Consider the following 21,480-nt stretch of genomic DNA (forward strand, 5'->3'; position numbering starts at 1 on the left):
CTGTGAAGACATATCTCACCTTCCATTTGTTAGTCTCTCTTTTCAATGCAATGATGTGCCTGTGCTCTCACCCTGTAGCACTATATAAACCTGTGCCCAACCCTCTGCAAGCATTTTGAATGAGGTAATTAAAAAAGGAAACTGGTTTGCCTCAATTGTTACCAAGGCCCTCGAGTCATTTTTTGATAAAACCTACGGCACAGTAAGGGACGCCCCTCCTTGTTTACTGTGTTGCACATGTACAGTATGTTCACACTGCAATAGGCCTTACGTGAGTAATCAGACTCACCCAGTTAAACAGAAGTTGAGTTGTTAGTTGTTAGTTTGTTGGGGTGTGAACTCTGGCAAGACGCTGCAAAGTTTTGCAATACAGACATGCATGAGACCTGTAGCGGGAGCTGTAACACTATTTTTGTGAGAACAAACGGACTGCTTACTTTTCTGGATAACGTCTATTCATACAGCTCACAAACTCTTAGTGTAGTTTGTTTTACATACCACGCATGGGCTGTTATAGTGGGATTACATGCTATCTGCCCTTGAAACCTTGTGTGACTACAACTGCAGCTGTTGCAAAACATTGTTCAATAAAATGCACAAGTTCTGAGCTTCAGATATTGTGTTTGTATTCATTTCCCTTTTTTTTACAGTTGTTTTCTGGGGATAATAGTCCGACCAATAAAGCCATAACATATATACAGTATATATACGAGAGTACCATGGTACCATAGATATGATAGAGGTACCATGGTTACCATGTTCTTAAATCAGGGCGTTGAGTAGAAAGACTGTCTCTGGTGTGTCATGATGAAAATGTAATTCAGACCCCTTGTTAGCTTAAGTGATATTTGAATAACAAAAGATCAACAGGTCTTAGAAACTCCCTCAAGTCTACAAAGTTATAGTTCTTACTTGTCACTTAATTGGTAAGACACACAGCCATCCACAACTAACATATTTCTCCTTCGCTCTCTATGCCACTGCCCACAGCCTTAACATTGTTGCACAATAACCCAGTGACTTTTGCCCCAGAAGAGAAGTGTGGGTGTTCTCTTGGAGCTGATTGCGTTGATGTTTAAAATTGTCTCAAAGAGAAAATCAGTGATTACTCACCTGTGTAGAATGACAGAGATGTACAGTATATAATTATCTGTGTTCATATCTCTGAGTGAAAGGTAACAGATCATGACACATTTGAAAGAAATGTGATTACACTGCAAGCAAACAATCAGTTGGCACATGGACAGTTTTAGTCTTGTGGGTGTGTAGCTCTATGAATGACATGTAGATGGATTTCCATTGCAATTTCATGCACGCTCGTAGTTCTTAGAGGATGAATCTTAATGACGTTGGTGATTCCCTGATTTTTCATTATTAGCAAAAAACATTGTTTAGGAAAACATCTCAATTATTGGGATTGGTAGAAATATTCATGTTCCCCGCTGTATGAATTGCAATAACTTTATGCAGCTTTACGTATGAAGCTTTCTGGTACATATAAGCTCTAAGTCACCACCTAAGTGTCTGGGACATTCAGCATCAAATTGACACTTGTTCCTTTCAGAACATAATGTGGACAATGTGATTACATCTGAACGGCAGTTTCGGAGTTCACACTTGTAATCTATCTTTTTACATAACGCAACTTTATGTCCACATCCTTTACTTAAATACTACAAAGTAAAAGTCATGCCTCTGAAGTACAGACATGTAAGTATCCATGCAGAATGGCCCTGTTTGTCAGAGTGTTTCATTAGTGTGTATATTATTTGACCAACACTGTTGCATTAATCTAAAAGCAGAATTCGGATGTTGTAGCCGGTCAAAGATGAGCTCATTTAATTAGTTTTAAATATTGTTAGTTAATTTATTCAAGAACATCCCATCATACATTAAAAGCTGATCATGTGTTTTACATGCAACTCTTTAAATCTGCCAATAACTACTTTAGTAACTATAACTTTAAATGAGTTAAATTAACTATATTTTCCTCTAAAATGTAATTGAGTAGTAGCAGAAAGTATAATCAAGTAATTGAGTAAATTACATTGCACACTGGCAATCACAAATATTAAACTAGTAAAACTAAATTAAGAAGTCGAAGTATACATTTTAAGAAATAAGGTTACCTAACCGTTGTTTACACACTGGACCATATTGTAAATTAACAGCTGTAATTTTTTTAATACAAGTAATTATTTTAGTTTTTAATAATTTAGTGTTATATAGAAGAATTGGTTTTACTTCAGACCAAATCACTTAATATTGCTGATATTAACATTTGTGTATATCTGTGTAAAAGCAGCAGTTCAGCCTGTTTTGTGTTAAAAAACCTTTTTGTTTTTTATTCTGTAGCAGCTGAATTAAGTGACATTACAATCAGACAATCACCCAAAAATATGGACAGAAAATCAATCATACTAGGTAGATACAGATAATGCTATTTAAAGCAGATTGTGTCTAATAATAATAACAGTGTGCAAATATACTGCTGTCTTTCGCTGGAAATGTTGTGCAAGTTGACACACAAGATATACATATATATCAATAAAACAAACATTAATACAAATCCTACAGATCACACTATAATCTAGCTTCATTTTTAAAAAAAAGGCAACATTCAATAATATTTGAAGTATTAATAATTATAAAAAAATAAGAATGCAATTCATGTATTGTAGAGAGCTGCTCCATACTAAAAAATAAAAAAGATTCTAAGCAGCAGTCCTTGGCTTATTATAAACAAGGAAGTCTGTTATGTCATGCCACACATTGCTGTCGTGGTACAGGTAGTTCATTGAGGACTGCAGTGAGGGCTGGAGGGTGTGAGGGTAATATTCAAACAGCCACAAGACGACGCCCCACACCAGCGTGGCGAAGACTGGGAAAGGGTCGTGTTTAGGCTGGGGGATAAATCCTTTCTCTACAGCCAGCCGAGACAGGGCGAACAAGATCCTGGACAGCAAGTACATGTTGATCTAGAGAAGAGCAAAGAACACATTTACTTGAGCAATTAGTCTTGAGTTAATGATTATGTGCTTGTTAATGAACAAATAGGATCAAGGAAAGAGCAAATGTGACTATAAGGACATTTTGGTCTACGGTCGTATCATACCTGGCTGTTGATGTTGTTGTTATTTCCAAACACCAACCATCCTCCAACACAGGCAGCCAGAAAGGAGTGAGATTGCAAACTCTTTCCCTGGCACTTCTCCTGCAAGGCCTGCAGTCCTTTGTATGTAAACACAAAGCATGCCAGGTTGCGAGAGTGGGTGTACGTGGCCTTCAAAATGGCTTTGAGCTTGTCCTTCAAACTATCAGAGAGAAGAGGGGACAAAATAGGATATAGGAGAAACCCTCAAATGAGTAAATCGTGAAGGACTTTTATTATCTGGATAATTGTGAATAGCCTCACGAGTGACTTGAAAAAGATGTCTAGCTCGCTATTGAAATATAGAGCCTGTTGTGCACTAAATGTGTTTCTGTAATGCAATAAAAATATTGTTTCTTAACTAAATGTAAGGTAAAGGGATTCCAGTATATTTGCGTGCCATTTAAAGAGTTTGAAGCATATGTGGATGATTATCAGGATAATATAGTGAAGGAAATGTTCATATCGTCCCATGTCTAGTGGGGAGCATTGTAATAGCAATAGTCCTGTTTTTATACAAATGTAATTAAAGCTCAATCCTTACCTGCCACTTCTGAATAGAAATGTCATTACTAGAGCATGTGGTGCTCTGATTTTGGCTCCATATCTGAAAAGAAGAAAGGACACACAACAATGTCAATGCTGTCTGCAAAACACGACTGGCTACAAAACATCTCCAATGTTTTGAGTATAGTCAATAAAACCTGCAGCTATTACCATTTGTTTCCTTAAGTTACCACTGTGGCTCCAGCCAGCTAAAGCTAGCCACCACTGTACTTCTACAGTTGATAAGACATGTTAGCTACTAGCTATCTGGTAAATAAGTAAACTAACGTTAAGGAAGTTTAACTAGTTTATTGAATGTTTTTCACTCACACGGCGCCGTTTCTGAATCCTTTCAACACCGCTAATGCCGCTTTGTACTTCTCTTGGTGAAGTAGATTATTGACGGTATACAAAATAGTGTTTATCAGATCAGGACCTGCCATGACTTTCGCTTATAGACCGTTTGCTCTCGACAGAGCCGAGAGGACATACAATCATGTTGCACTCACATTCCAGAATGATGTGTCACAGCGAAAGGTCGCCGAAGTGCAGCATTAAAATTTAGGTTCCTATGTACGTAAACTCGGTGAACTCGTGCGATTTAAGTGTGTACCGCTTTTTGTGAATGAACAAATAATATTCTATAATATTTAACTATAATAAAAGCGTTCCTGCATTCTCTGTATTAATAATGTAGGCTAGATGGGACAGCATAGCTGTGTATGCAGTGGTGCAAAAGTTGAACACAACTACAACACAGTTGTCATCGTTTAAACACAAAGACTCAAAATTGTACACACTTGTTTCCAATGATGTGATCAACCAATTTAACAATGGATAAAAACATTTTGAGAGGCAGAGGAGGAAGAGTACAAGTAAGAGGTGATGGGCCAAGAGGAAGATATCAAGGTCGAGGAAGAACCAGAACCATCATTTCAGATGCAATCCAGGCAACGGTCACAGACCATGTTCTTGTTCATGGCTTGATGAGGGAAGCAGGACAAAGAGCAGGTTCTCTGTGGCCACCATCGTAAGAGCATTCAGAGAAGACAACAGGTACAGTTAGAGATTGTTTGAATTTGATTATATGGAAAGAGCCCATGAATACATTTTTGTAGATGAAGCAGGGTTCAATCTGACGAAGAGGAGAAGGAGAGGCAGGAACATAATTGGCCAATGGGCCATTGTGGAAGTCCCTGGCCAGCGTGGTGGCAAGTCACCCTTTGTGCGGCCATAAGTAATTGGGGGGTTCTCCACCATCATGCAACCCTGGGGCCTTACAACACCGAGCATCTTCTCACATATCTGGTGGTCTTCGGGATTTTCTGATTGATCGTGAGCAGCAGGTTCCTCATCAGGCCGGGCGTCCTGTTTATGTTGTGGTTTGGGACAATGTCAGCTTTCACCGTGCAGTCTGCATACGTGAATGGTTCAACATCAACCAGCGCTTCATAAATGTTTGCCTACTACCATACAGCCCATTCCTCAACCCAATAGAGGAGTTATTTTCTGCGTGGCGCTGGAGGGTCTGTGACCGGACCCCCTACACCAGTTTAAACCTCCTATAGGCGATGGCATTTCCCCCCGTTGCTTAGCAAGAGAAAACACTGCGTGTGATGTAGATGAAGTCCTCTGGCCGGTCCCAGCACAAAGGTGTGATGCTGCTGAGGCAGAATGAATCGTATGTTGACGTTTTTTGCAGTTGGTTTTGTAATGTGCTTTACATTTACCTGCAATGTGCTTTACATTTACCTGTAATGTGCTTTTCATTTACCTGCAATGTGCTTTACATTTACCTGTAATGTGCTTTTCATTTACCTGTAATGTGCTTTACATGTACCTGTAATGTGCTTTACATGTACCTGTAATGTGCTTTACATGTACCTGCAATGTGCTTTACATTTACCTGTAATGTGCTTTTCATTTACCTGTAATGTGCTTTACATGTACCTGTAATGTGCTTTACATTTACCTGTAATGTGCTTTTCATTTACCTGTGATGTGCTTTACATGTACCTGTAATGTGCTTTACATTTACCTGTAATGTGCTTTACATGTACCTGTAATGTGCTTTACATGTACCTGTAATGTGCTTTTCATTTACCTGTAATGTGCTTTACATGTACCTGTAATGTGCAATGTGCTTTACATGTACCTGTTATGTGCTTTACATGTACGTATGAAGTTTTCTTTGTTATTTGTATAAGTTGGGATAATTGTACTTTTGTTTAGTTTTGCAAAAATGTGTTCATTTACAATCAAACTAAATCAAACTACATGCACTGGAGGCAGTGTTTTAATTTGTTTATGTTGTGTCTAATGAATGCCCTATAGGTTGTTCTATTTTGACTGGAAAAGTGCATGATGTGAAAGCATTGTTTGATTTGTGCCAGAGGAGTCTGGTTTTGTGAATGTAGCTTGAGTTTTGTGTTTAAAGGTTTCAAGAAATGTGTTTTTAGCAATCGTAAAAAACTAAGTAACAGTACTTGAGTATGAGCAAAACATCAGAATATACTGAAAGCACCATAAGTAAAACTACCCATTATTTCTGAATAATAATTATATTTAGTGATGTATTAAAGTGTACATTACTTTTAATGTTGCAGCTGGTAAAAGTAGTAGTTAGGTAGTGGGTAGTTTTATCTACAGTAATGCATCATATTCTATAACATCATAAACACGTATTAAACCTGTGAGACAAATGTAGTCAAGTAAAAAGTACATTTATACCATAAAGTCATTACATTTCTATTGTAAAATATCAAAAGTAAAAACACTCATTCAGAACATCCCTTTGCGTTTAATATAAAAAACAATTGACTTAGAATAAATCGTGTAGGATATTGTAGAGAAAAATGTTGCTGTGATAATAATGAACACTTCACAAGTGTCATGCAGGAGCCCAGTGTTTAAATCATTTTATTACTGTTGTTTTTTTGTCAATCAATCCAGTCCATTGTTACATGAAACCCATCTTCCAAATAAATAGTATTCATTGACTTCCACTTATCAAAAAAAGTTAGAGCTTCAAAAAACAGTGATTACACTATCAACATGATTTACAATGCAATCAGCACAACTACAAACACTATTTTGCATATTTCTATACATTGAACTGCTCCATGATCTGGAACACAGCAGTGATTAAACAGTGAAGTGGTTAATTCAACCAGTTTGGAGTGTCAAGGTGCTATATTATTTAGTTGTCATCTGTTAAAATATTCAACAGTAAACATTTTTGATCACAAACCTTTTTTTTTTTTCCTTTTTCTGTTTTTTTTTTTTTTGCACAATAATCTCTTCACGTCTGCACAACTGTAGTAGTTTTGTAGGTCTATGCGTGTGTTTATTACGGCCAGTAAGGGGTAAAAATGTGAGATAATGTGAAACATTTGAGACAAATAAGAATAAAGGGAGCAGAAACATCTGTCAGTGAGGGAGCGCTTAGGACAACCAGCATCTTGTTCTGTAGTAACAGCATTGACATTATGAAACGGCAACATGGTTCATACACAACATGTGGAAATTTACTATTACACTTTACTGGGAACTTGCTGAAACTGTAATCAAGATTTCTCACACACACACACGCACACGCACACACACACACACACACACACACACACGCACACGGACAGTTAAAAGTCGATACAAAATATCACTTTACAGATTGAAATTTTGTATTTAAGATTGAAGTAGCGGCGCTACCTTTTTAAACCTCACAGTGTTACCCACTAATATAAAGGCCAACTAACAACTCAATGGTGACAACTGATGTGAAACGTGTAATCATTTGGGGGGGGATGTTAAAAACCGATCACACTTGGTGACTAGACTTTAAAGTCAAATGGTTAACAAAGAAAATAATTAAATAACATCCTTTGGTAGATCGTTTCCATAGTCGTTTTCTTAAAGTGATACTCTACCTGATACTAAAAAGAAACTTTAAGTTTGACGTTAGCGGAGCTATTTTTGGAAAAGACATGAAATACGCCGATATACTACTGTACAAATCTGAATACCTATCACCCTATAAAACTAGGGCCACTTATTTTACATTAATACAAATCTTAATTATCAACTTATGCCTGCAACTCAAAAGGGGTCCACTGCTTGGGTGAACTAAATGTATTAAGATATTAAAAACACATTTTTCTAGATTGTAAGTATATGTACATAAACTGCATTAGTCACCTACACACGTTAAACAGTTAGGATTCACTATCTTCATTATATAACTCCGATAATACTTAAGTCTGGACATCTACCAGCGAATTGGCTACCTTTCAGTGGGAATAGGTTCAACAAATCATTGTTCTGCATTACAAAACACACCCTAAAGCTCCCACTTCATTAGTAACAGCTCATAATCATCAAGAAAAGACTTCGCTCTTCCTGAAATGGTAAAGACGGTGACCATTCATCGTCAAACGGGCTGATATTAGACAGCGCAGATCATTTTGGGAAGGCAAACTTTTCTAATCAAATCACAACCAAACCAGTTTCACCATATACACTTGCAAATATGCAAATGTGCTCTAGTTCATATTAAGAATTTAAATCAAGAGTACATGTTGAAACTTACCAAAGTGTTATAAAATGATCAAACAAATCACTGTTTGGCTCTATTATTGGCAAAATTGTTTGTTTTTGTTTTCTACAAAACTATTGCACATAAAAATACAACCTCTCTTAAGAACAATCACAACCACCTCGCTGCTCACATAGCTATGTGCAAACTAGTTCAAAGTTCCAACTCGTTATAAAGTTAAGAAATCAACCTGTCAAAAATAAGGAGGAAATTATTACTACAATTAGCATGATCATATTTATCAAAGTTGTTAAAGAAACTGCGTATGTGCTACGGCTGTTAAAAAAAAAAAAAAATCATCCATTCATTCATACATACAGGCTTTCAACTAAAGAAAAATAAAAAGCTGAGTCCGAAAGACCCAAAACCATACATGTGCCTTCTGATGTTACTTTTAGATATGGACCTTTTTATTTTAGGTCAAAATGCACCAATATGGTTCTTTTCTCTAAAATGAGTCATTCTAGTGCATAGCCCCGACACGGCGTCTCTTAAGAAGTTACTGCTGCACAATTACATGGATGTACGTGTAGAAACTGTACTTTCGCAACGTCCAGCGAGTGCAGACATGACGGGGTGAGAAAGGCGTCTCTCCTGCCTCCATCGCCGCCTAATAGTGGGCTGACCAGGGCGAAGTGAGATCAGCTGCATCAGGGTGGAACCGACCAGGTGAGAAGTGAAACGGAGTGAGGAGTATTCACAAGTCTCTCGTGGGACAAATGAATGTGTGACGAAACAGCCTACAGTTGTTACTGTATATGATAGAAAATAAAGATTTGTACATCCATCACCAGTTGTTGTTTTTTTTAAGCAGCTCCTGGCTGCGAGGAGAATCTGTGGAAAAGTGCTCGTCTGAAAGGGATATGGCTCCTCCAAGCCCACACTCCTCCATCCCATCCTGCAGCTCGGGCCTCTTGTTGCATTACTCCTGCCCAAAGCCTTCCGTCTCCTCTATGGCGAACATGAGCTTCTCCTTCAGCTGCTCATAGCTCTTGTAAGGAGGGAGGTCCAGACGATTAAAGCTACATTAAACAAAAAAAAAGGGGGAGACAGAAACTAGATGACTCGAAGAAATATGTAGGATTTAATCTCCAACTTTTCCCCCCCCCATTCAAATCATTATGCTTAACTGCTGATAAAATAAAAAGTGATCTAATATCACACGAGGCTGCGTAAGAGCGTCGGCTAAATAAACACAGTGTAAACTGCATTACTCAGGGTACAACCACAAAACGTTCTCAGAGAATATGATTTATCTTCAAATGCCAAATTAAAGCCTGACCATAAAAGGAAGGCAGGTTGAACCAGAAGTGACTAAGAGGGTTTGGTCATAAAGTGTTAATCCTGCATTAGTTTGGACATCTGGTCACATACCTGAAGCCTGAGGAGCAGAAGTAGAATAACTGGACTAACCATGTGTGGCTTCGTGGAAGCCAGTTCTCCTTGCCCACTTTCTCAATGCAGAACTTTTGAGGGCCGTTGCTTCCTATAATAATAACAACAACAAGCATAAATACAAATGAAACCAAAAAGTCAATTCTGATATATAAAGTGTTGCGAGTGTGTGTGTGAGTGTGTATGTGTGCATACCCATCAGGTCAGCGAAACCACCCACAGGAAGGCGACAGGTTCCTGTGACAAACTGCAGCAGTCTCATCCTCTTCTCGTTGTCCATCTCCTTCACAAACTGTCAACAGATCATAGTCGAGTTTATCGTTTATAAAGAAAGACTTTAAGACAAAGTTAGATGCCAAACATGGCTGAAGAAGATACCTTCCATATTAAATATCAATTGTCTTACTTAAGAAAAAATAGAAAATTGCATAAATCAAAGTTTTAAGACTAAACAGTAAAAAGAAAATTGATAAAAATGTAGAATTTACTTAGTACACATACAACGTTTATGTTCATTACAGTGAAATCCATGAAATGTCATAAATCTTTGTTATTTAAAGTCCTTTGCAGATGTTTTTTTGATACCGTAGATAATCCTGTGTTAACACCACTTCATCCAAATCCAGCATGAAATACTTTATTTTTTAAATATATACTTTTTCTTACTGACTTCAAGGACAACAACTACTACTACTACTGTTATTATACTTTAGTAAGAAGAGAGCAAAGTGAGAAGGGATGAATAGAAAGCGGTGCTTTTATCTTTCAGTTTGACTGATCAGTGCAGTCCGAGTGTGCAGCTGCATGTACCAACCTGCCAGAACCAGAGGATCTGTTTGCTGCTTCGTGCATAATGCCTGTAGATTGAGTTTCTCTGCCAGTCCACCAAGTCTATCTCCTGCATCCCACACAGCATCACCTGCAGGCAAGAAGGAAGGAAGACAACACACTCAATTTGGAGGACTTTTCTCCGCACAAACGACACTACGCCCCAAACATCAAACTTTTCCGCTTTGGTAAAGGTTGTAGAGAATAGGTTTCAGCACCTCTAACTCCTTAGCATCAAAGTATTGAAGGTACTGCTGCGGCAAAACTTCATTGAAGCCCTCAAAGAAAGCTTGAGTCTGTTCCTCCACACCTCTGGACAGCCTCCACTCTGCCACCAGCCTGCGCACAGAAATGTGAAGATTAACCAAATCAAACAAACTGAAGTGTTCAAGTGATCAAGTGTAACACCTCATTTAAAAATGTTTAAGTAGTAATGTACTTTAAAAGTTCCCATTAAATCATATTTAGGTGTTTCAAGTAAAAAACTGTTTTTATTGTTTATATATATATAAAATATTATTAACACCTACAAAGTGTCTTGTTTTCGTCATTGTTGGGCCAAACACTGGCGCCGACCAGCGCAATGATATAGGGTTATTATTTTTGAATGTAAATGTGGTAGATGATGGATGATGAGCAGCAGAGGTGTACCTGATGTACTCCTCCTTATTTTCCTCAGTTACTTGGACGTTCCCTCCATCTGGTTTCAGCTCATGGGTGGTGACCTCGCCCAGGATCTCCTTGTCAACGGAGAAGAACATCTCCAGTTCACACTCCTCTATGTTATTATCCCTGGAGGACAGAGAGCCATTATCATTATTAACAATACCAAAATCCACCTACCAGTACCTCCAACTATGTTACATCTTCTGGTGGAAAAATGAGAATTTGCCGTGGGTGCCAGACTATTTCTTGGCCAGCAAAATAGTCCGATGCGGACGGATAGTCTGGCAACCTCCTGGTGAAACCACCACAGAACCCATGCTCCACAGGTGTGGCAGGAGTACAGGTGCTCAGACTTTATCGGTATGAACCCAAATATGATGGATTTGTGGTAAGTGGGAAAGAAATTCCTCTCATTTGTAAATAATATGATGTTCCCATACAATAAAGAGTCTTTCTATGACAACAGTTTAGAGTTACACGGCAGTTAATGACCACCATGCCATTTTAAAGTGACATAAACATGCCAGCCAGTCCATCCACTCATGCAAACCCTCTCTACTATCGCCACATTCTCTACATGTCCATCAGCTACCCACCAACCAAGTTGCATATGAACTCAGACCTACTTGATCCAGATGAGTGAGTTGTAAAACTCTGGATCTATGGACTCCAGGTCTTTGAGAGCCAGAGGTTTGTTCAGCATGCGCTTGTAGAAGGGCAGGGAGAAACCCGTGTCGATGAATTTGCCATGGAACAAGGCCTAGAAATGAACAATGCAGGACAAATGTATTAAAAATAAAAAAAAGTAGCCGGATACAATACAGAAAAGAAAATCTAATAATACGATCTAATCATTTAAATCTCACACTTGAGACCTGATCATAAGAATACAATGTAAAAAGACGATTGTTAACAATACTGCATCATCCTCGTTTGGCCGCACAAACGTGATTCATCGGCCAGAAATGACATTGTCACGTTCAAATACTTATTGCAGACTAAAGTAATTGTGTTGACAAATGACATGCAGGTACCATGGCAATGAAGCGTCCTATGAACTTGAAGTACTTCAGGTGATCAGGGTTGATGTAGGAGGCGGGGTTAATCTGGAGGCAGTAGTTGTCCTTGCCAGCATACTCGAACAAACAGTACATGGGGTTCAGCACTTCATGAGAGAGCAAGAAAAACCATTCCCTGGAAAACAAAGTGGAAGTGGTTATACTGGTTGGTGTCAGAAAAGCTACAAATGAAAACATAGCACACCTTGATTAAGAGTCACCCACTACACGCACGCAACTGTACTAATACACATAATTCTCTTGACATTACCTGGCCACACCTCCATAATCCAAGCCTTCCTCTCCAGGGAAAATGATCCACAGTCTCCGCCTCAGATCTTGAGGGTGGAAGCTCATGATCTTCGGATGTAGACAAAGAACAGTTACATACACACACACACACACACACACCTCAAACATTAACAAGACTATAATGTTAATCAGAGAACAAAAAAAAGGATTACCTGTTGAAAGGAATCCTCAAACAAGGTTTTCCGCGAGACGTTAATCTTAATGTGCTGAGGCATCGACAATTGCTGAAAGAGAGAGAGAGGGGGGGGGGGGGGGGGGGGATTTTTACATTTTTTCGACATGAGTGCCCAGAAAAGGAGTAGCATTAAGATACAGAAAGATGTGAGATAAAGCATTGCAACACCTGTGGAGCGGCACATACCTGACACCAGAACCTGAAGTATTGCACTTTGGCTTTGAAGTCTCTGACATACGTTATCTGTGGCCCATTCTCCCTGTGGAAAAGACCAGACAAGTTCAACAAGCATATTTAGTTATTGTTTGCACATGTGTGTGTGTGTGTGTGTGTGTGTGTGTGTGTGTGTGTGTGTGTGTGTGTGTGTGTGTGTGTGTGTGTGTGTGTGTGTGTCACACTGTTTATTCACATCCATGACTTGAATGTGAAATACTGCCACTGTGTAAGCGGTTTTAGGGATGCTCTAAAAATCATTATTATCTTAATGGAGGATCATCCAACGTGATATAACTGATTGAAATGCATATATTCTTATGTAGCTCCTCCGGTAAGAGGTGTGTATTCAACTTGAGCACGTTAACGGCAACATTAGAACTTACAGGGAGGATTTCCCCGTGCGAGGGTCAATGTAGGTTGTGGTTCGCCTGTTGTGGTCCACAAAGTAGGGAATACCATCCACAGTGAACCTCATCTCCCAGCCCTCTGGCAGGGGCTTGTCGTTCAGCAGCCTGAACAACACAAATACACAAGAACAGACATCAGACACACGATTGGAGAAATAAAACACTAAATTGCGATAAACAAATTACAAAAAGAAAATGCGCACTAATGACCAAGATACACAAACCGGAGCATTAATAATTTATGTCCACGTCTAAACACAATATCATATACGACATATGCTACATGTGTGCATATTAAAATGGTCATCTTAACTTAATTGAAAGGGTGAATAGATTTATATCAGAGCGGAATATGAAACAGGAAGTGTTACAAAACATGCCCTTAAATAGAAATAGCAGGGCTTCCTCCAAACTGTGTCACAGTCATTAACTAGCGACACAGCACAGTGTTTAGTCAGACGCTCTTTCCCTTGTGGACACATTTGTTTTGCCCTACCTGCTGGTAACTCCTTAGAGTTTAGGCTACAACAGTTCTTAACAGATGACTAAACCTAAAAGATGGATCGCTGATGTGTCACTCCATTGTTTAGGACCGATGTGCCGTGTTTTAGAAATACTGGAGCCGAGCAAGTGGCTGACACATTAGCGCCTCCTACAGGCAATAAAACAAAACTACAACTAAGTTAAGCAGAAATATTTATAGTCAGTATAATAAAACAAAAAGGTAAGACAGTATCAGGATACACAACACACAGATATACACTCACCCTTGTGTCCTGGGGTCCTCCCACTGTGTCGCCCGAGTCGGGTGATGAACAAAATACACTCTGCCGTTGGTGTCGGTTCTCTTCTCTGACATGAAACAAAACATGTTTAAATATATATATAAATAAAAAAATATAAATAAATATAAATAAAAAAATAAACATATATAAATAAATAAAAAAATATATAAAAAATAAACATATATATATAAATAAAAAAATATATAAAAAATAAACATATATAAATAAATAAATAAATAAATAAATATATATATATATAATGCAGTATCAAATCACTGCTGTGCATTTCTACAAATCAGTCATTTCAGTAACTACAGCAGAAATAAATGTCCAATGCTTATAGATATTTACCCCAACCATGTGGCAGAGGTCCCAGCGGGTCAAACTCTTTGTTGGCCGTAGCTGCCAACTGGTCTTGGAGCTGAGCCAGAGAGAGAAAGGGACACATGTTGATAAAGTGTAAAGAACATTACATTTTAAAAAGGTTGTTAAGAAACACAGAACAGTAGTAGAGTTCAAATGTATCATGAACCCTCTCTGTTAACATTTTGAAGTTCCTCCATCATGGGACTTAAAACATGCTAGCCACAGCGAGCCATTGTTAGTCCAAGTGTGACGCGAGAGAACCCAAAACGTTACTGTATTATAATCATATACAGTGTTTTACATGTTAGTTATTGTTACTTCATTTGGATGTTTGAGCTTCCCTTTGCAGAGCGATGCATGTGCAGAGTTTGACACTGAAATTCAGTTTTCACAGATCCCCGTCTGGTGAAGGTGGAAAGTTTCTCTGTGCTCGCCGCAGATCTCCGTTCAACACGTGCAAACATGATTTATTAACAAGGTAAGTGAACTTCTTAGGGGGAAAACCGTACCTGACACAATTCAAAAGCAGAGTATTTCCAGAGGTCATAAATCATCGAGATGGGATCTAGACATGAATGTTCAAACTGTGCTTCGTGTGAAGTGAATGCAACTCCTCCAGTAACTAATACAGTGACTGCTCTCACCCCATAAATGAACCTCTGGTTAAACTGCTGCATGGCTCCCTGCAGCTGGCTGCGCTGGTGCTGCCACTCTTCATAGTTTCGCACCGACTCCTGCGTGGGGCGTTGCCACGTAGTAGTCCGGGTTATGTGGTCGACATAGTACACCCTACCCATCGGGTCCACCCGGCGCTCCCACCTACAGGAAAAGGGAGGAAAAAAAAAAAAAAAAAAGAGAGGCAGTGCTGAGTTGAATGATTAATGTTTGAATTAAGTCCTATAACACCGATATGAAGATTCTTGAGGAATAAACTCGTCTTTGGAGTATTTATTCTTTATGCAAAGAAGGTTCAATCGTCATACAGAGTGCAAGCAGTGAGGGAGAACAAATGTATATCTGTGTTCATACATTTTTAAAAGACAGTGTGAGAGGGGAGGGGTGGAAGAGTCATATCGCTTATCAGCACATGATACAAAAACAGAAACTGCGCACAGAGTAGTTGGGTGTGCATAAATCAGATTTATGAAACTGATTTACAAACTCATCTACAATATATGTATATAAGTGTAAGAAAAGCATAGCACGAAATGTACCAGTACATTGGTTATTTGTTTTGTAGCCTTTAAGTGTGCATCAGAAAGAAAATGTCTGTTCTAATCTGACATCCTTTTTGTTTTGTTTAATGCTTTATGATTGCACAGTCCAACAGAGGAGAGCAAGAGTCATGTTAGTATTCATAGTGTACAATATGAATGAAGTGTGTTGGTACCCTGAAGGCAGAGGATCAGGCCTCTCCCAGGTTGTCCTTTTCTCAATGTGATCCACATAGTAAAGCCGTCCGTTCTGGTCCGCCCTTTGCTCCCACCTGCAGAGACAGGCGAGTGAGCAAAGACAAAGAACAGGAAAACAGGATTCGGATGGAGGACAACTGCAGATCAAACTGATTCTGTCACTAGAAAACCAGGCAGAATGAGTAGGCATTGGATGAGTCTATACATCGTTTATTTTCATGAACTACTCATTCTGCCTTTAAAATACCTAAAACCTTGCTGCATAATACAATAACAACACGCAAATATTTCTAATTCTGCACTCTAATATGTCTGTTAACCGTGGCTACAGTGGAGATGTGCAGAGCCAAGTGTTGTGTCCCTGCTTTTACCCTGGTGGTAAGGGGCCGTTGCTGATGGGTGTGATTCTGGGAGTTGTTGTGGCCGGAGCTGCTGAGGAAGAGGCCCCTGGTTTGGGTCCACTTGCTGTCTGGGTAGAACCTGCTCCTGCTGCTGCTCCTGCTGCCGCTGCTGCTCCTGCTGCTGCTCCTGCTGCTGCTCCTGCTGCTGCTCCTGGTGCTGCTCCTGGTGCTGCTCCTGGTGCTGCGCCTGGTGCTGCTCCTGGTGCTGCTCCTGCTGCTGCTCCTGCTGCTGCTCCTGCTGCTGCTCCTGCTGCTGCTCCTGGTGCTGCTCCTGCTGCTGCTGCTGTTGCTGTTCCTGCGCCCGAGTCATTCTGCTGATTTGAACACCCACCAGCTGACGCCTGGGATGAGCCATCGGAAGCCGGACATTCGCTCAGCTCACTTGGGGAGGAGCTGCTAGAAGAGGCTGGGGGGGGGGGGGGGGGGGAGAGAAGGAGTGGGAGGACGGCAGAGAAGAAAATCTTTAAGTCTGTAAAATTAATGTGTGGAGCATTTGCTTTGATCGCAGTCATTTCACACGCACAGTTTTTGTATATGAAAGAAAGATCGATGGTATTTGAGAATGTGAAATGACTCGTATGTCAATTTGTAAAAGCTATTGTGATGTAGCTAAAAGCTTTTCCTACTCGGTGAGGCTGCAGGTCTGCAAGGCGTGGGAGGAGGAGGCCGGGCAGGTCTGGGAGGGCGCAAGGCGTTGGAGCCCCCTGGAGATAGGGAAGGAGAACCCGTGCCATTGACTGGATGACCGTTAGGTACGATAACCCACTCCTCTGAGTCACTGGAGGGAGATGTGTCCCTGCTTGACCTGGGGATCAAGATATTTTCTCAAGTTATTTTACAGGTATGCAAGGAGTATTTTAAGTAAACACACAAACTTGATTTGCATAAAACAGCATGTATAGGACAATGAATAAAAAGTTTACTGAACCTGTTGCCAGTGTCTCCATTTTGTCTTGTATTTCCATTTGAAACAGTCGCTAGAATGACAGAGAAAAAGTAAATAATAATAAATAATTTGAGCTGGTTATTTAAGAGTTGTGATCAAGATAAGTGTTTTTCCTTATCCGCTACAAGGGGTTAAGTACAGAAGGTGTCATATGCTGTACAGATTGTGACGCCCCCTGAGACAAATGTGTGATATTGGGCTATATACACATTTAAATAATGTACAAATGTATTTAAGTAAAAAATGCATTTGTCCGTGCACTCTGGTAAATAAAGTATGTAACGGGCCAATTATCCTCAAACACATATTTGGCATTGCTGCACAACATGTTCCTGTTGCTGAAGAGCTGACACACACTGTTCGTTAATCTTTATACATTTGTGATAAGTAAGAAGTAAGTTCTCTATAAAGAACTCTGATCAGGAGCCATATCCACAACAATTGATGACTAGCTAAAAAACTCTGGCAAGGGGAGAGAAAAAAGGAGCTGAATTAATAGGTTGGTGGCTTTGTGTGGTTCCTTACCATGTTCTCTCTCGGCCGATGCAAAGGTTTCTGGGTCTACCTGCATGCCGTCCAGACAGACTGACAGGTCGCCTATAACATCCCGAGTGTCTCTGTCAGAGCACAGCTGCAGTGTCTGCACCACCTCACATACTGGGGAGGGGGGGGGGGGGGATACAGAATACAGAGTTACACAGGTGCTTATCATTTGCAGGACTGACATCACACCTCAGGTCCAAACACCCACATTGATCAGAACTAAATGAAAGCAAATTGCCACTGAATGGATTTTTCCCAAAGCATAATCTGAGATTTAATAATCGTCTCATTCTCAAGGTATTTGGTTACCGTTTCCAGCGCTGCTAGTGAGAGTGTGGGGCTCTAAAGTTGGCAGGGTCAGTCACTGCGTCAGCTCAAACCACTTTAGTCAAATGAGGTGTAACAAGCAGCATAGCCTCGAGGGGGGCTCCGAGCAAGGTTTTTCAGAATCATGTTTATTATTGTCAAATCAAAAAGGCAAGAAGCTATATAGAAAATGGGGCAGACTTTTATGTCACATGGTTTCAGCATGCTGATGTGAGCCATTGTATTAAGCTGTAAACAGCCCTGTATTCCAGGGAAGAGAGAACCTAGTGAGTGCTGTGCATGTTGGTTGTTAAGCTTATCAAAGCCCAATAAAATCATTCCCATAACAAACACTGGCTGATATGCACTCTTACACAAGTGTGCAGAGTCTACAGAGTGTGCAACATCTGCCAAATATAATATGCCCCTGATAGACAGAGGCACACAAAATGAATACTGAAAGTGAGATTACAAGGGATACAATGTTTTAATATCCAGAAAATAAATAAGCCATGTGGTGGGATCTTTGTCCTGAATCACTCGTAATATTCTGTGGGAATCAACCCCCCCCAAATATTAGCTCCACACTCTGCTCCTTAGACAACACAGATGTTCCATGTTTGAAGTAGAAGTCTACCCAATAGCCTTGTGATGTTATGATTTATAGCACAAAGTTGTTTGATTGACTTACATTATTTATAAAAAAAGGAAACACAAGATTACCACAGGAGAAATAAAAAAGTGTGAACTCACGTTTCAGGTCGTTGGCCTTAAGGGTCTCCCTGATCTCTAGTATGGCTATTCCCAAAAGGATGTCTGCTTTCAGCGTCTGGTGGCTCCAAACACGAAAGATCAGCTTGCTGACGGGAGTCACAATTCTGTGGAAAAGTTTTAAAAAATAACTAAATCAACACCGGAGAAAAAGATTAAGAAGGATCTGTATTGATAGTGAAAGGATTGAGCTGTGCAAAATAAATCAGCTTCTTAACCTCTCTTGATACATCTGTTTTATTGCCGTTATCTAATTCATTAAGTAGACATTCCTGTGTTTGGGTTTCTATGTTTGACATCACCTGCAGTTGAATTGACTTCTGGGCTTTGGGGAGCTAAAAATAGACACATTTTGAGAATTGGTGCAATCCATGATTTTGAGAAGCAGTGCTCTTATCATTAATGCTACAGAGCTTTACTAATAAAATAGCCCTGCGGTGGGTCATTAGTCTTACAGGTAACTTACTTATTTGTACACACTAGGCCCTATTTCAAATGGCACAACAACCTTGGTAAAGTAGTGAGTGTTGGGTGCATGGACTTTGTGAACTCACCTGCCTATTTCCATTCAGATACATCATGTTAATTTAGAATATACCCTCAAAGTACTTAGTTTACTCTTACTGACACAATCACTAAATTCCCAGTTAGGTATGTTTGGACCAGAAACAGTTTGTGTAATGTTTACACTACACAGATGTTTGCTAATAACGGCAATGTTGCATTTATTTCAAATTGATAATATTTCTATAGACAACTCGCACATCATCCAATCATTACTAAGCTATTTGTTAAACTGATTTCTCTGCGATGACACACACACACACACACACAACAGCCGTACTCACACTGTGACGGCCTGCTTCCATTTGGGACTGTGCGTGTTGCTGCACTTCTCAGTCCTTTTCGACTGGCCATCCACGACCACCTCAACATAAGGGCTGGGACCAAACCAGTTCTTTTTGTTTTCCTTCAGCTTGGCTGAAAGCACTAGAAAGCAGAAAACACCAAAGTGAAATTGATATGAAATATAATTAAGCTTTCAGTAGATTTGAGCAGAATTCATCATAAGTTGCATCTGGTAAAAATGCAACAACTTGCCAATACCATGAGCATATAAATATAAACCAACACTTCCTGTAGCCTCCCTGTACAGAACACAACAAGTCAGTGGCAGATCTGAAGGCATTTTTTCTGCCTATTACCAAAGTCAAACAATTCTAAACACTACAACTTTTATCAATTTGTTTCTAAGTTGTGTTGATAGACAAGCTTGCTCAAATCTTACAAAGATAACTGATAACTTACCTGTGACTTGTAATTGGGCCTTCATGGTGCATCCATAACACTGCAGCCTTGTTTGGCTACACCGAAAGGGCCCGGGAAACCTAGGTTAAACATTTCAGATGAATTTGCTCTTTAGTATAAACTGCGCACACATTTTAACATAGTTTCTCCTGTATAGTCCCACTGCAAGACAACCTCGTTTAATTATTTCCTGACTCTGTTACTCATCGTATACTGTATTATTGTACAGCTCTACACACTCTATGTAGCCTATAGATCATGTTAGTGTACAGGCATACAAAATGCATTTAAAAGCACGTTACCAGTGACTTAATTTAATCTTAGCTATTTCAAGAAGCTGCCGTGCACCTTCCATAACGGAAAATCCCATCCTTAACTTGGCTACATTTAAGTCTCACTAAACCTTCCCTGCTAATCTTAGACAGGAAGAAGGTCTTTCAATGCTATACAAGGGAGATAGGCTAATATAAATATGAATATATGAATGTTGAGTATATGAGACAGTAAGTTGTCAAAGAGGTTACGTGTGCTCTGCAACATGAAGGTAGTAACGTACAACTGTAGCTTAATGGCTTTATCTGTCAGGTTAGCAGGGGGGTTAGCCAGCAGGAGATGTGTTGTCAAGACAACTTCTAGGCTTTTGTAGGGAAACGATGTCGATTGTAAGATTGTTAAGATGTATTATTGGTTAGAATGATAATGGTTTTTTTTATGAATAACTGAGAGAAATTGAGAAGTTTCACCACCTGGGGGCAACTTTGTTAGCCGACGTCCTGAACACCGAGGCTACAGCTAACCGTGCATTAACTAACGTTAGTTATGCTAACCCGCTCAGGCACCTTGAGCCGCTTCGATCGTGAAATCAAACACATCTCACACCTCGCTTACATTCAGTAAAATACAAAGTGACCCTACCTGACAAGAAGCAGACGATAAAAGGCCCACCAGACTTCAGTTTCGGCTATTCCTAGCTTGTTGACAGGTAGCTGCCTGCCATCAGCACAGCCCTGTGTTCCGCTAGCCAGAACAAGACTAGCTTTTCCGGTGGGCGTTTTCACAATAAAATCTCTACAGCACCACAATGTTGACTTCTTTTTTTTTTTTTGCACAACTGTAGGCTACTATACTATAACTATAATTTAAATTGCAAAATAAACATGAAAGTATTGCTGGCCTTAAAAATAGTAGTCTCCAAATTTAAAAATCTACTAACTTTTTCTGGAGCTTTCAACAAAATCACAGGGTCTTCATCAGTGAATGGAGCTTGCTCTGTTTTCATGAAGATGGATCAGTCTGA

The 21,480-nt window shown here is 39.7% G+C and overlaps 2 protein-coding genes across 2 annotated transcripts; both read right to left on the reverse strand.

Moving 5' to 3' along the window:
• Nucleotides 1-2,309: 2,309 nt before the first annotated feature.
• Nucleotides 2,310-4,238, reverse strand: pxmp4 (peroxisomal membrane protein 4). The gene is made up of 4 exons (XM_029432174.1): nucleotides 4,028-4,238; nucleotides 3,696-3,758; nucleotides 3,116-3,314; nucleotides 2,310-2,978 (listed from the first exon to the last, which is right to left on the reverse strand). Exons 1-4 carry the CDS (start codon nucleotides 4,138-4,140, stop codon nucleotides 2,715-2,717), a joined length of 639 nt encoding a protein of 212 aa, XP_029288034.1. The 5' UTR covers nucleotides 4,141-4,238; the 3' UTR covers nucleotides 2,310-2,714.
• A 2,243-nt stretch (nucleotides 4,239-6,481) lies between these two features.
• Nucleotides 6,482-21,213, reverse strand: itcha (itchy E3 ubiquitin protein ligase a). Its single transcript, XM_029431470.1, has 25 exons — nucleotides 21,099-21,213; nucleotides 20,184-20,263; nucleotides 19,724-19,865; nucleotides 18,858-18,982; nucleotides 17,781-17,912; nucleotides 17,238-17,286; nucleotides 16,936-17,114; nucleotides 16,595-16,715; nucleotides 16,280-16,393; nucleotides 15,887-15,982; nucleotides 15,141-15,315; nucleotides 14,482-14,551; nucleotides 14,113-14,197; nucleotides 13,322-13,450; nucleotides 12,909-12,981; nucleotides 12,700-12,771; nucleotides 12,507-12,595; nucleotides 12,212-12,371; nucleotides 11,804-11,937; nucleotides 11,163-11,303; nucleotides 10,730-10,850; nucleotides 10,498-10,602; nucleotides 9,879-9,975; nucleotides 9,702-9,774; nucleotides 6,482-9,310 (listed from the first exon to the last, which is right to left on the reverse strand). Exons 2-25 carry the CDS (start codon nucleotides 20,206-20,208, stop codon nucleotides 9,211-9,213), a joined length of 2,607 nt encoding a protein of 868 aa, XP_029287330.1. The 5' UTR covers nucleotides 20,209-20,263; nucleotides 21,099-21,213; the 3' UTR covers nucleotides 6,482-9,210.
• Between the last annotated feature and the right edge of the window lie 267 nt (nucleotides 21,214-21,480).

This window comes from Cottoperca gobio, chromosome 5 (genome assembly GCF_900634415.1).
Source record: "Cottoperca gobio chromosome 5, fCotGob3.1, whole genome shotgun sequence".
NCBI classification, from domain to species: domain Eukaryota; kingdom Metazoa; phylum Chordata; class Actinopteri; order Perciformes; family Bovichtidae; genus Cottoperca; species Cottoperca gobio.

What these genes read in the sequence shown, in the direction of transcription:
- itcha (XM_029431470.1), bottom strand. Translation starts at nt 20,208, where the DNA reads ATGAAGGCCCAATTACAAGTCACAG. An exon ending in GGCCCAATTACAAGTCACAG is followed by an intron (nt 19,866 to 20,183) that starts GTAAGTTATCAG and finishes TCTGCTTTCTAG; the next exon opens with TGCTTTCAGCCAAGCTGAAG. An exon ending in TGGAAGCAGGCCGTCACAGT is followed by an intron (nt 18,983 to 19,723) that starts GTGAGTACGGCT and finishes ACTTTTCCACAG; the next exon opens with AATTGTGACTCCCGTCAGCA.
- pxmp4 (XM_029432174.1), bottom strand. Translation starts at nt 4,140, where the DNA reads ATGGCAGGTCCTGATCTGATAAACACTATTTTGTATACCGTCAATAAT. An exon ending in GGATTCAGAAACGGCGCCGT is followed by an intron (nt 3,759 to 4,027) that starts GTGAGTGAAAAA and finishes TCTTCTTTTCAG; the next exon opens with ATATGGAGCCAAAATCAGAG. An exon ending in TTTCTATTCAGAAGTGGCAG is followed by an intron (nt 3,315 to 3,695) that starts GTAAGGATTGAG and finishes TCTCTCTGATAG; the next exon opens with TTTGAAGGACAAGCTCAAAG.